The sequence below is a fragment of the Sturnira hondurensis genome, unplaced genomic scaffold, assembly GCF_014824575.4.
Source record: "Sturnira hondurensis isolate 20B ecotype Veracruz unplaced genomic scaffold, ASM1482457v3 Scaffold0022542, whole genome shotgun sequence".
In the NCBI taxonomy this organism is placed as follows: Eukaryota; Metazoa; Chordata; class Mammalia; order Chiroptera; family Phyllostomidae; genus Sturnira; species Sturnira hondurensis.
In genome coordinates, this window is record NW_028095173.1 from 1,490,798 (window position 1) to 1,505,458 (window position 14,661).

At 37.2% G+C, this 14,661-nt stretch overlaps 1 protein-coding gene across 1 annotated transcript in view; it reads right to left on the reverse strand.

Moving 5' to 3' along the window:
• LOC118979568 (vesicle-associated membrane protein 8-like) overlaps positions 1 to 14,661 on the reverse strand; it is a 42,563-nt gene continuing 27,902 nt past the window's right edge. Inside the window, exons 3-4 of the mRNA XM_037035678.1 lie at positions 6,780 to 6,938; positions 1 to 576 (exon numbers count right to left, since the gene is read on the reverse strand). Coding sequence (XP_036891573.1) covers positions 439 to 576; positions 6,780 to 6,938 — 297 coding nt within the window. The 3' untranslated portion in view covers positions 1 to 438. The remainder of the gene's footprint in view (positions 577 to 6,779; positions 6,939 to 14,661) is intronic.

Here is a 14,661-nt window from a genome sequence, read left to right on the forward strand (position 1 = left end):
ATTAATTCTATCATCTTTTCCTATTAAGTAATAGTTAACACTTAATTAGCACTTGCTTTGTGGTAGACATAAAACTATGCAGTGATGTTATAGCTTCATTTTACAGATGAGGGAACGGGTACAGTTTAACCGACTGTTCAAAGTCACTTAGATGGTACGTGGCAGAGTACAGAGTTAAGCCTTGGTAGTCTGATTCCAGGTTTGTGCTTTTTAAAGGGAGACTGGGGAAGTAGTAGACCAGTGTAATAGAACAAGTGAGATTATAGAAAAGGAATGGGTACAATGATGAGTCAAGGGGCACTCAAGGGACAAGGTAATACTTTCAGTTCCCTCCTCCTCCAGTCCTCCTACCAGGAGAAAATGCTTTCATGACTGTTGCTTGCAGAACTCTACATGTAACAATTTATTGTTACCTATTGGGGATGGACAGAAAAAGGATTAAGTTGGTATTATATTTGTACTTAAAAGAATGATGATGATTGAAAGGAGAATTGCCACAGTGATGATTATAATCTTTTTGAAGTGTTTCCACCATATCCTCTTAAGAATCTTTTTTGTTTTTTGGAAATCTTTGGCCTGAAATAAAAATAAACACAAATTTAATGTTTTTAGTTCTGGATTAATGGGCACACTTAAATAATTAGAGATATCTAAAAGGAAGATTTAGTTTGGTTTTGACCAATCCCATAAAGTCTCAATAGAGCTTAACAAAGCAGCTTTTATAAAATGATATGCCAAGACTCCAGGTGACTTCCTTATTGTGTTCAAACATACTTTTATTAGGTGTATTAATTTTGTGACTTTGAACAAGTTACTAACTCTTTGAGCCTCAGTTTCCTCATCTTGACTTTGTGATTTTATTTAAATGCCACTATCTCTTATAACCGTGTTTAAAATTGATATCCCCATGTCCATCCCAGAAGCCCTATTCCCCTTCAGTATATTATTTTTCTCTATTTACTTTAAATAAGTACTCATGTTAAGTACTTATTTAACATGATATACAATATACTTATTTGTAGTTTGTTGAGAATGTAAATGCTACGAAGGCAGGGATTTTTGTCTGTTTCATTCACTGCTATATTTCTAACAGTGCATGATAATAGAGCAGGGATTCAATTAGTATTTGTTGGGTGAAACGATTAAGTAATTCTCTTAATGTGGATAATAACATCTGTCACACAGTAGCCCAGACTAACTAAGATAGTGAATGTACTGTAAACCTCCATATAAGAATCAGTTTTGTGGGGCTTCTGGTCAAGATGGCAATGTAGGCAGACATGGCTCACCTCTTCTCATAACCACATCAAAATTACAACTAAAATACAAACAACCATCACTCAGGAGTATCAGAAATCAAGCTGAATGGAAGTGTGACAACTATAGGATTGAAGAAACCTCATCCATCCAGACTGGGAGGAGGGGTGCAGACGTGTAACAGGATGACCCCAGGCCTACATGGATAAAAATTCAGGAGGGATATCTCAGGAGTGAGGAGTCCCAGACCAACAGCAATCCCCTTTGCAGTGCCAGGAAGATAAGTTCCCACACCTTATGGCTACGAAAACCAACAGGGATTGAGGCGGTGGAGGAGGCTGCTGGAACCCTAAGCTGTTCCTCTTTAAAAACCCACACACCGACTCACCTACTCAAACTCACTCCCTGTGAACTTCAGTATGGGGTAGTACCTTGAAGAGAACCAATAGTATAAGGGGAGGAACTGAAAAGTTCTGGCATCTAGGTAAGCAGAGGCCATTGTACTTTTGCAGAGCCCTCCCCCCACAAAATTGGTGGGCTAGTGCCATACCTGAGACTCCATCAACCTAGCTAACACTGTGACCCACCTTGGAGATCCACAGAGGCTGTACCCCACCCAACTTAGAGGCCCACCCAAGTTGCTTTTCCATAAGAATGGCTGGTCTTTGCTCCTAAGTCCTAGCAAACAAGCAAGAGCTGGCTTCTGTGAGCCCCAGCTGCAGCCAGATAAGAATCACAGCTTGGCTTCACCTGGGAATCTCCAAGCCAAGCACAAGTAGCAGCCATCTCAGATTGCTTTACAGCTCAGGCAAGGAGCTATGGGCAAAACACAGATGGGGGCTGACCTTGGCTTGTACCACCTGGAAAACAGGGCCAGTGCACCCAGTGGACAGCTACAGACCACAGCAGAGCACCACCAACCTGGCGCTGCACAGCTGATCCTCCACGAAGGGTGGAGGTTGGTGGTCAGTGATTACAGTCACTCCTTGCTTTCGACTAGCCTGGGCAAATCCCTTCCATTGATCTGCCAACAGCAACCAAGTATTAACTACAAGAGGAGCGTATACTCAGTCCACATGGAGGGACACCTCGAGTACCCAGCTAGGGTGATAGTGGAAGGTTGCCACTGGACCCAACAGGTCCACTACATTAGGGCACACTACCAAGACTCAGTCAAAACAGCCCTACCTAATACATAGAAACAAACACAGGAAGGATGCCCAAATGAGGAGACAAAGAGACATGGCCCAAATGAAAGAAACAGATCAAAACTTTAGAAAAAGAGCTAAATGAAATGGAGATAAGCAATCTATCAGATGGAGAGTTCAAAACACTGGTTATAAGGGTACTCAAGGTATTTAATGAGGACCTCAGCAACATAAAAAAGACCCAGTCAGAAATGAAGGATGCACTGATTGAAAAGGATAATTTACAGGGAAATAATAGTAGAATGGATGAAGCCAAGAATCAAATCAATTATTTGAAACATAAGGAAGCAAAAAACAACCACACAGAACAAGAAGAAAAAAGAATAAAAATCAAATGAGGATAGTATAAACAGCATCTGGAACAATTTGAAGAGATCTAATATTTGCCTCATAGGGGTACTAGAAGGAGAAGAGAAAGAGCAAGAAATTAGAAATCTATCTAAAACAATAGTGAAAGAAAACTTTCCTAATTTGGTGAAGGAAATACACATGCAAGTCCAGGAAGTGCAGAGAGTCCCAATTATGATGAATACAAAGAGGCTCATCATTATTAAAAGGTGAGAAGTTAAAGATAGAGACTCAAAAGCAAGAGAAAAGAAATTAGTTACCAGAAGGTTGCCAGATGGGAGAGGGTAGGGGGAGAATGGGTTAAGAGATGGGATTAAGAAGTACAAATAGGCAGTTATTTGTCATGGAATGTAAAGTACGGTATAGAAAATGGAGTAGCCAAAGAACTTATACACATAACCCATGGACATGAACAATAGTGGGGGGATTGACTGAGGGAGTAGAGGGCACATGGTGGAGGGGTGCAAAGGGGGAAAAATTGGGACAACTTTAATAATATAATCAATAAAATATAATTAAAAATAAGTTATGCCATTATAATTAATATTTTTTTAAATTTCATTTATTTTTAGATGGAAGGGAGGTAGAAAGAGAGGGAGAGAAACATCAACATGTGTTTGCCTCTTGCGTTCCCCCTGCTGGGAATCTGGCCCACAACTCAGGCATGTGCCCTGACTGGGAATTGAATGCATGACATTTTGGCTTATGGGCCAGCACTCAACCCACTGCGCCACATCATCCAGGGCTATAATTAATATTTCTGATGAATAATGAGATGGATTTTAAGTACTTTATGACACCAAGAAGTTTCACCTAATTAAACCCAAGTAAAATAGCTCACTTTTAATAGCATACAAAATATTATTGAAAGAATTTGAGGAGCAGTAGAGAGAAATAAAACAAGGTCATGCAAAATTGTAAAATCTTTATTTTTTATACTACACAAAGTTTTATTGTTTTCATTTGATCTACCTTTTGCATTTTAAACATATAACTTTCTCCTGTGACCATGATACAAGTAAATTACTTGGTGCTTATATGGATTTCTGTCATTGCCACATGAATAAGTAGTAAAATTGCAACTTTATTCATGCATCAGATCAGCTTCTTTACTTTAGTGATAGGGTGACTTTCCAAGAGCAAAGTCAAAGTATGTGATTACAGTACATCTGATAAATGGCATGGGTCTTGACATGCTACTCAGATATCCTCACGACTCTAATGTATGACAAGATATGGGGGCCTTGGGTTTATAGAACAAAGATGCTGTTGGTAATTCCCAAGAACCTAACATATGAAAGTGAGTGATTTATTCTACTTTCCGGGATATTGTAATTTATTGAATGCTTTACACTCAGGTACTATATTGACATACTTTATATGTGTTTTTGCATATTAATATGCAATATTCATAATTATCTTGGAGTGTTCCTATTTTATAGCACTGAAAAAAAATGAGCCTGAAAGGTTTTAAGTTACTTGCCTAAGGGTGCAGCTAGAATTGAGATCTAGTTGCATGATTCTATACTGCCTTGTGTAGAAGTAAGGTATAAGCAGATTTTACATTCTTCTCTTAGATTATTTGTTTTCTCTTTTATTACTGTAATATGCATACATAGTTTGAAAAGTGAGAATTCTACAAGGCTTGTGAGTAGAAACATCATTCTCCAGCCCTGCTCCTTCCCACCCCGATTCTATTTTTAGAAGTAATCACTTTCAGATCTTTTGTTCAGGTGTTTTATTTGTTGCTATATCCCTATTACCTGGAACAGTGGTTCTCAACTAGGAGTGACTGTGTTCTCCCAGGACATTTAACAATGTCTGGAGACATTTTGATTGTCATGAATGGAGGAGGTGCTACTGGCATCTAATGGGTAGAAGCCAGAGATGTATATACGACAGTCCCCCTACTCACATACCCACCTCCACCCCCCAAGTAATTACCCAGTACAGAATGTGCCAAGGTTGAAAAACCTTGACCTAGAACATGTCTGACATAATAGTGGTGTGCTTAGTAAATATTTTTTGAATGTATCTCATTTAGCTGATTATTTTTTTCCTGGTGTTTTTCTCTGCATTACTAAAGAGCATACATATACATTTCTTGATTTTTTACTTTTCAACTATGGAAAAGAGGATATAATTACTATTATACCTCTAAACTCCTTCCCCTACCCCCAAGCATACATACACCTTTCCTTTCTTTTCTATACTCTTTTTGTTTAACTAAAACATTGTAAATATTTGCTAAGCCATGGAGTGTATTTGATTATGTTGACTTTAATGTATAACTTTTCAGTTTCTCTAGAGCTAATCATTTGTAGACTGTTAAACAAAATCATTTTAATTGTTAGTTTTTTAATCTACCAACCAGTAATTCATTCCCAGACTCTCCAAAGGAGCTGAAAAATAGCCTTCCTTCGATTTCTCCTGTGTTTGGATCCTCCTGTTTTATCTCAAAGAAGTTCATCTCAGAGCATTTTGACCTGATCCAGTCTGGCTTGGTTGGGCTCTAGGTTTACCATATAGCTTTAATCTTGGGATCTTCATCAATATCCTGAGAATGCCCATCTCTTGTTTTGGGCCATCTGTTTTTTCAATCTCACCTTTCCCTTTCTTGATTTATTTCCTCCTATTGGTGAAAAATATTTGTCAAGATTTCCTTAGAAAGGGTGAGTGGGAGATACATTTTTGAGAACCTATATGCCTAGAAATATCATTATTATATGCTTACAGTGAAGTTGGTCATTTGTTGGGTATAGAAATCTAGTGTGGAAATCATTTTGTCTCAGAATTTTAAAAATATCCCTCCATTTTTTGAAACACCCATCTATTGCTATTGGGAAATCTGATACTATTCTAATTGCCAAGTTTTTGTTTTCCCCCTCTGAAAGCCTTTAGAATCCTCTTTTCTGGTGTTCTATAATTTCAAGATTACATGCCCTGCAGTGGTCCTTGTTTTTGTACATTGAATCTGGAAACTTTGTTATTTAGATCTAAGACTTTTTCATATTACTTTGACTTTGTCCCCTCTGATTCCTTCATTTTCTTTTTCTGAAACTCCTGTTACTCATATGTTGGACCTCTTAGACTGATTCTCTTATCTTTTTTTCTCTACTTTCTGAGAGAATATCTCAACTTTATAGTACAATGGTACCACTGAATTTAATCTTTTTACTACTTTTTTAATTTCCAAAAGATCTTTTTTGGTCTATGAATAAGCTTTTCTATAGCTACAGAGAACAGATAGGAGGTGGTGAGGGTTGAGTGAAAAAGTTAATGGATTAAGAAACAAAACACAAACAAAATAAAAAAAACTCTTATAGACACAGACAACAGTATGGTGATTACCAGAGAGAAAGGAGGGTGGAGGGAGGTAGGAGGGAGTAAAAGGGGAATAAATGGTGATGCAAGAAGTCTTGACTTCAGGCAGTAAACACATGGCACAACATACAGAAGATGTGTTATAAAATTGTACCCCTGAAACCTAAATAATTTTATTAACCAACATCACACCAATAAATACAATAATTATTTAAAAGTTTGATTAATTCCAAAAAGTTGTATTGTATTATAATTATTCTTTTGATATTTTACTCGTGTCCCAATAATTAAAAAAACTTTTTGTAAATTTGTTTTTAGATAGAAGAGTAGGGAGGAAGAAAGACAGGGAGAGAAATATCAATTTGTTGCCCCTCGCATGCCCCAACCAGGGACTGAACCCGTGACCTAGGCATGTGCTCTGACTGGGAATCGAACTGGTGACCTTTTGCTTTGCAGACTGGCATCCAACAAACTGAGATACATGTATGGGTCAGGGCTCCAATAATTTCTTGATAAAGCCATAATGTAGTGACACAGGATTATCTCACAGAATCCATGCTTTAGGCAGTTTGTCTCAAGAGCATTAATTTTATGTTTAGAATAGATAATGTTTGTAGATCAAGACAGGTGTGCATCACTTACAGTTGTTTGGAGATCATCTGTTCTGTCAGTGAAGATATTCAATTTTTCTTCACTTTCCAGTATTTTATCAATATTCTGGGTCATAATAATTTTTACATCAGTTATTTGACTCCTCAGTGTGGATATCGAGCTGTCATCTTGATTTTTATTGTATTTCAACTATATAAAAGTGAAATATAATACAAATTTTATTTTCTATATATAAAATCTATTATAGTATATTGCACAAAATAGAATATAAATGTCAAAGGCATGTCTCAGTATGGTAGTTACCAGAGGGAAGGGGTTTGGGGGAGCAGTAAGGGGTAGAGGGGGTCAAATCAATAGAAGATTTGACTTTGGGTGTTGTACACACAATATGTTATACAGATGATGTATCATAGAATTGTACATTTGAAACCTACATAATCTTATTAATTAAGGTCATTCCAATAAATTTAATTTAAAGTAAATTAAAAATCAGGTGGAAAAAAGGCATATCTGCCCTGGCTGGTGTGGCTCAGTGGATTGGGTGCTGGCCTGTGAACCGAATGCAGGCCAGGTCCCCACTTGGGGGTGTGAGAGAGGCAAGGGATCTCTTGCACGTCAAGGTTCCTTTCCCTCTTTCTCTCTTCCTTTCCCTCTCTCTAAAAATAAGTAAATAAAAAATTTAAAAACAAAACAAAACAAGGATTCAGACTTCAGAAGCTCCAGAGATTGTTATATCTATAACTGTATGTATGTATGTATGTATCTATCTATCTATCTTTATATAATTCTGGAAGTTATGTACCAAACTGTATATTAAGAGTGCTCACACCACAGGGGGGTTTGATTGAGATTATAGGAGATATTTATGTTTCACCTTATGTACTTTTCTATTACCTCACTTTATTAATGAGCATTACTTTTAAAACAAAAAAATGATGTTAAAAACCCCTGCTCTTTGGTAAGTGATCAAATTCACTTTAAAATTTTATTTATTTATTTATTTATTTATTTATCTTTAGAGGGGAAGGAGAGAGGGAGAGAAACATCAATGTATGGTTGCCTTTCATGCGTCCCCTGCTGGGAGTTGGCCTGCAGGGAACTGGTCTGCAACCCAGGCATGTGCCCTGACTGGGAATCGAACCGTGATCATCTGGTTCACAGACCCGCGCTCAGTCCACTGAGCTACACCAGCCAGAGCTCCACTTTAAACAGAACTCTGATCTTGGTCACTGGACCCTGCAACATAGAAATGGTGTTCTGTGAGGAGTTCATGGGGTGGATGTAGGAAAGAAGGGGTTGCCAGATGAATTCTGTTGTCTCCCCGAAAGATATGTTCAAGCCCTATCTCCAGATGCTCGTAAAACATGACCTTATTTGGAAATAGGGTCTTTGCACATGCAATCAAGTTAAGATAAATGGTTAATCTTTGATTTTTTTCCTTTTTGCTCCTTTTTAGGATGCTTAATCTTTTTTTAATCTAAGAGAATCCTCTAAGTTTTGTTAAGACAATATATTCATAGTCCATTCAATAGCATTTGATATATTTTAAATTTCTCAAAACTACTTTTTTTGGTACTTGTGTGCATTTTGTTAATTATAGTACAAGAAATTCAACAACTTTTACAAAATTTTCTACAGATTTAAAGCTTACCAGGTTAGCTTATAATGTTAAACAGAACATTCTTTGATGTCAGATGTGTTAATTGCTTAAAATGTGCATATTTTCATATAATAACTAGTTTTCAGGGAGCTATGTTAATATATTTTGGCTGTCTTGAATATGCATCATTTCTTCATAAGAAAATGTATGAATTTAATATAAGAAAGCATGTATTCTTTTTTATCATACATTGTGGTAGCCACAGCCTATAGTGATCCCCAATGAGTCACATCCTTATAAAGTCTCCTTCCCTTAAGTGTGATTTGCTTCTAACTAATAAGAGGCAAAGGTGATGGAATGTCACTCCTGTGATTATGTTACACTATAAAATATTTAGCAGGTTGAAGTGAGAGAGATTTCTTTCTTAGCCTTGAAAAAGCAAGCATCTGTGTTGAGGTCATCCACCTTGGGTGGCAAGGAACTGCTGTCAGTAGTCTGTGGGACCAGAGAATGTCCTCTAGCCAACAGCCAGCAAAAAGCTGCATCCCTGACATGGTTATAATATATGCACACACACACACGTGCGTGTGTGTGTATAATTTAAGGGTGAATTTGAGCAAAAAATTTATCCTAATCTAGCAGTATCTAACAGGAAGTGGTTAGAAATGCTCCCAGGAAAAGAAATTCTGCAACAACCCAACTGACCCTGGAAGCAGATTTCCCCCAGAGCTTCCAGATGAGAATATGGCCTGGCTGACCACTGAGTGCAGTCCCGAGAGACCCTAAATGGGAACACAGTTAAGCCATGCCTTCATTTGTAACCCACAGAAACGATGAGATAATATATGTGCTGTTTTGTGGTAATTTGTCACATATAAATGGAAAATTAACACAGGTGTACTTAAAATATTTTATTATGGAAAAGTTCAAACATATACAAAAGCGGAATGAATAGTATAATAAACCCCTACATACCCATCACCTAGTTTCAGCAATTATCAACACACAGCCAATCTTGTTGCATCTATACTGCTACCAATTATGTCTTTCCTAAACGTATCAGTTTGAAGCAAACCCCCGCCACTGTATTGTTTTAGTCTGTAAATTCTTCAGTTTGTATCGCTATAAGATATGGTCTCATTTTTCATTTTTAAATTCTCACACAAGTATATGTTTATTGATTTTAGGTGGGGATAAAGAGAGAAACATTGATGTGAGAGAAACATACATCAGTTGCCTCTCACATGCGGCCCAATCAGGGATTAAACCTGAAATTTAGATACATGCCAGAAATTTAAACCATAACCTTTTGGTGTAAGGGAGGATTCTCCACCCAACACAGTGGCCTGGCCAAGGTAGTATAACTTTTCTTAAAAACAAAGCCACATCATCACCACATCTAAAAAATTTGGTTAATATCATCAAAGTTATCAAAAACAAATCATAGCTTTATTTACAGTTTATTTGCTAACGAGAATCCAAACCCTACATATTGTGTTTTGTGTCCATATATTGATATGTGTTTTAAGTCTCTTGTATTTATTTTTTATATCTATTTTTATTTAATTATTCTTGAAGTACAGTTTTCTGTCTTATATTCCCAATCCTGCCTCCCCAGTGCTCCCCACCTCCCTCCCATTTCTGCCCCCACCTTAATTATTGTCCATGTGTCCTTTATACTTATTCATGTGAGTCCCTCCCCTTTTCCCCTATGATTCTCTCCACTCTCCCCTCTGGACCCTGTCAGCCTGTTCCATATTTGAGTGTCATTGGTCATATTTTGCTTGTTTCTTTGTTTTGTTGTTTAGATTCCTGTTAAAGGTGAGATCATATGGTATTTGTCTTTCACCGCCTGGCTTATTTTGCTCAACGTAATGCTCTCGAGTTCCATCCATGATGTTGGAAAAGGTAGGAGCTCCTTCTTCCTTTCTGCAGCATAGAATTTCATTGTGTAAATGTACCATAGCTTTTTGATCCATTCATTTACAAATGGGCATCCAGGTTGCTTCCAACTCTTGGCTATTGTAAATTGTGCTGCTATGAACATCGGGGTGCATAGGTTCTTTTGGATTGGTGTTTTAGGGTTCTTAGGATATACTCCTAATAGTGGAATTGCTGGGTCAAAAGGCACGTTCATTTTCAGTTTTCGTAGAAAGTTCCACACTGTTTTCCATAGTGGTTGTACCAGTCTGCAATCCCACCAACAGTGAACTAGGGTCCCCTTTTCCCCACAACCTCTCCAGCACTTGTTTGTTTCTTTGTTTATGATAGCCATTCTGACTGGTATAAAGCGGTATCTCCTTGTGGTTTTAATGTGCATCTCTCTGATAGCTAGCGATATCGGGCATCTTATCATGTGTCTCTGGATCCTCTGTATGTCCTCCTTGGAGAAATGTCTGTTCAAGTCCTTTGCCCATTTTTTAATTGGGTTGCTCATCTTCTTTGAGTGGAGTCGAGTGAGTTCTTAGTATATTATGGAGATTAAACCTTTTTCTGAGGTATCATTGGCAAATGTTTTCCCAAACTGTTGCTTCTCTTTTTATCTTGATACTGTTTTCCTTAGCCATGCAGAAGCTTTTAATTTTGATGAGATACCATTTGTTCATTTTTTCCTTTATGTCCCTTGCTCTAGGGGACATATCAGTAAAACTATTGCTGCGTGCAATATCTGAGATTTTCCTGCCAATGTTCTCCTCTAGGATTTTAATGGTGGCATGGCTTATATTTAATTCTTTTATTCACCTTGAACTAATTTTGGTGTATAGTGTAAGTTGGTGCTGGAGTTTCATTTTTTTGCACGTGGCTGTCCAGTTCTCTCAACACCATTTGTTGAAGAGGCTATCTTTACTCCATTTTATGTTACTGCCCCCTTTGTCGAATATTAATTGACTGTAGAGATTTGGGTTTATTTCTGGGCTCTCTGTTCTCTTTCATTGGTCTGTGTGCCTGTTTTTAAGCCAGTACCATGCTGTTTTGATTACAGAGGCCTTGTAATACAGTTTGATATCAGGTATTGTGATCCCTCCTACTTTGTTCTTCTTTCTCAAAATTGCAACTGCTATTCAGGGTCTTTTATGGTTCCATATAAATTTTTGAAGTGTTTGTTCTATGTCTGTGAAATATGCCATTGGTACTTTAATAGGTATTGCATTGAATTTGTAACTTGCTTTGGGTAGTATGGACATTTTGATGATGTTAATTCTTCCAATCCATGAACACGGTATATGTTTCCATTTGTGTGTGTCCTCCTTGATTTCTTTCTTCAGTGTTGTGTAATTTTCTACATACAGGTCTTTTACCTCCTTGGTTAGGTTTGTTCCCAGATATTTTATTTCTGTTTTTGCTATATCGAATGGGATTTTTTTCTTGATTTCTGTTTCTGTTAATTCATTGTTAGTATACAAACATGCCTTTGATTTCTGGTTATTGACTTTGTATCCCACTGTTTTGCCAAATTTATTTATTAGTTTGAGCAGTTTTTGGGTAGAGGCTATAGGATTTTCCATGTACACTATCATGGCATCTGCAAACAATGACAGTTTTGTTTCCTCCTTTCCAATTTGGATGCCTTTTATTTCCTTTTCTTGTCTGATTGCTGTGGCTAAAATTTCCAATACTATATTGAATAGAAGTGGTGAAAGTGGACAACCTTGTCTTGTTCCTGATCTTAATGAAAAAGCTTTTAGTTTTTCCCCATTGAGTATGATGTTGGCTGTAGGACTCTCATATATGGCCTTTATTCTATTGAGGAATGCGCCCTCTATTACCATTTTTCTGAGTGCCTTTATCATAAATGGGTGTTGTACCTTATCAGAAGCTTTTTCCGCATCTATTGATATGATCATGTGGTTTTTGTCCTTGCTTTTGTTTATGTGGTGTATTACATTTACTGATTTGCAAATATTGAACCATCCTTGTATCCCTGGGATAAATCCCACTTGGTCATGGTGTATGATCTTTTTGATGCATTGTTGGATGCGATTTGCCAATATTTTATTGAGGATTTTAGCATCTATGTTCATCAGCGATATTGGCCTGAAGTTTTCTTTCTTTGTTGTGTCTGTATCTGGCTTTGGAATTAGGATGATGCTGGCTTCACAAAAAAAGTTTGAAAGTTTTCCATCATTTTGGATTTTTTGGAATAGTCTGTGAAGAATAAGGGTTAGCTCTTCCTTAAAAGCTTTGTAGAATTCTCCTGTGAAACCATCTGGTCCAGGGCTTTTGTGTGATGGGAGTTTTTTGATTACTGCTTCAAAAGCAGTAATTGGTCTGTTACTGCTTATTGCTCTGTTATTGGTCTATTCAGGTTTTCTGTTTCTTTTTCGTTGAGTTTTGGAAGATTATATTTTTCTAGAAATGTGTCCATTTCACCTAGGTTTTCAAATTTCTTGGCATACAATTCTGCATAGTAATTTCTTACAGTCCCTTCTATTTCTGTGTTATCAGTTGTAATTTCTCTTCTTTCATTTCTTATTGTGTTTATTTGGGTCCTCTTTCTTCTTTTCTTAATGAGCCCAGTTAAAGGCTTGGCTATTTTGTTTATCTTTTCAAAAAACCAACTCCTGGATTCATTGATCCTTAGAATTGTGCTTTTAGTCTCTTTGTCATTTAATTCTGATCTTGGTTATTTCCTTTCTTCTACTTGCTCTGGGCTGTCTTTGTTGTTGTTCCTCAAGTTCTTGCAGGCATAGGGTTATGTTGTTTGTTTGAAATGTTTCTATCTTCTTTAGGTAAGCCTGTATTGCTATGAACTTCCCTCTCAGGACTGCCTTTGATGTGTCCCATAAGCTTTGGGTTGTTCTGACTTCATTTTCATTTGTTTCCAAAGACTTTTTGATTTCTTCCCCAATTTCATTCTTGAGCCATTCATTGCTTAATAGCATACCATTCAGTCTCCATGATTTTGGATATTTTGGGTTTTTTCCTTTGGGGTTGGTTTCCAATTTTAGTCCATTGTGATTGGAGAAAATGCTTGGTATGATTTTAGTTTTCCTGAATTTGTTGAGACTCATTTTGTGTCCTATCATGTGGTCTATCTTTGAATATGTTCCATGTGCATTTGAAAAGAATGTATATTTAGTTTCTTTGGGATGAGGGCTCTCTATATATCAGTTAAGTCCATTTCATCTAGGGCATTGTTCAATGCCACAATATCTTTGTTGATATTTTGTTTGGAAGATCTGTCGATTTTTGACAGTGGGGTGTTTAAAAACCCTACTATAATTGTGTTGCTGTCAATATCTTTCTTGAAGTCCTCTAAGATTTTCTTTTTCTTTTTAAGATTTTATTTATTTATCTTTAGAGGGGAAGGGAAGGAGAGAGTGAAAGAAATATCAATGTATGTTTGCCTCTTATGGGTCTTCTTCTGGGAACTGGCCTGCAACCCAGGCATGTGCCCTGACTGGGAACCAAACCATGATCCTTTCGTTCACAGGCCGGCAGTCAATCCTCTGACCTACACCAGCCAGGGCTAAGATTTTCTTTATGTATTTGTGTGCTCCTATGTTGGGTGCATATATATTTAAATGTTTATGTATTCTTGATGGATTTTTCCGTTGAGTATTAAGAAGTGATTTTCTGGGTCTCTCCTTATGGCCCTTTTTTTGAAGTTTATTTTGTCTGATATGAGAATTGCTACCCCGGCTTTTTTTCTTGTACACTTGCTTGGAAAATTTATTTCCAGCACTTCACTTTAAGTCTGTTTAGGTCTTTCGTCCTGAGGAGGGTCTCTTGTTGGCACCATATGTGTGGGTGATGCTTCCTTATCTACTCAACTATTCTATATCTTTTGATTGGAGCATTTAATCCATTTACATTTAAGGTTATTATTGATAGGTACTTATTCACTGCCATTTTTGTACCTTTGTTCCCATCTCTCTTTCTCTCTTTTCCTTCGTTTCCTTAAAGCAGCCCCTTTATTTAGCATCTCTTGCAGAGCTGGTTTGGTGGAGGTATATTCTTTTATACTTGTTTTGTCTGAAAGCTCCTTATTTGGCCTTCTGTCTTGATTGAGAGCCTTGCTGGGTAAAGTAGCCTTATTTGAAGGCCTCTGGTTCTCATTACTTGGAATATTTCTTGCCATTCTCTTCTGGCTTGGAGCGTTTCCAGTGGGAATTCAGCAGCTAACCTTATTGGGGCTCCCTTGTATGTTACTTCTTGCTTCTCCCTTGCTGCCTTTAAGGTTCTCTCTTAGTCTTGGAATTTTGCCATTTTAATTATGATGTGTCTCAAAGTGAGCCTCTTTGGGTTCCTCTTGATTGGGACTCTCTGTTTCTTGGATTTGTGTGACTTTTTCTCTCATGAAATTAGTGA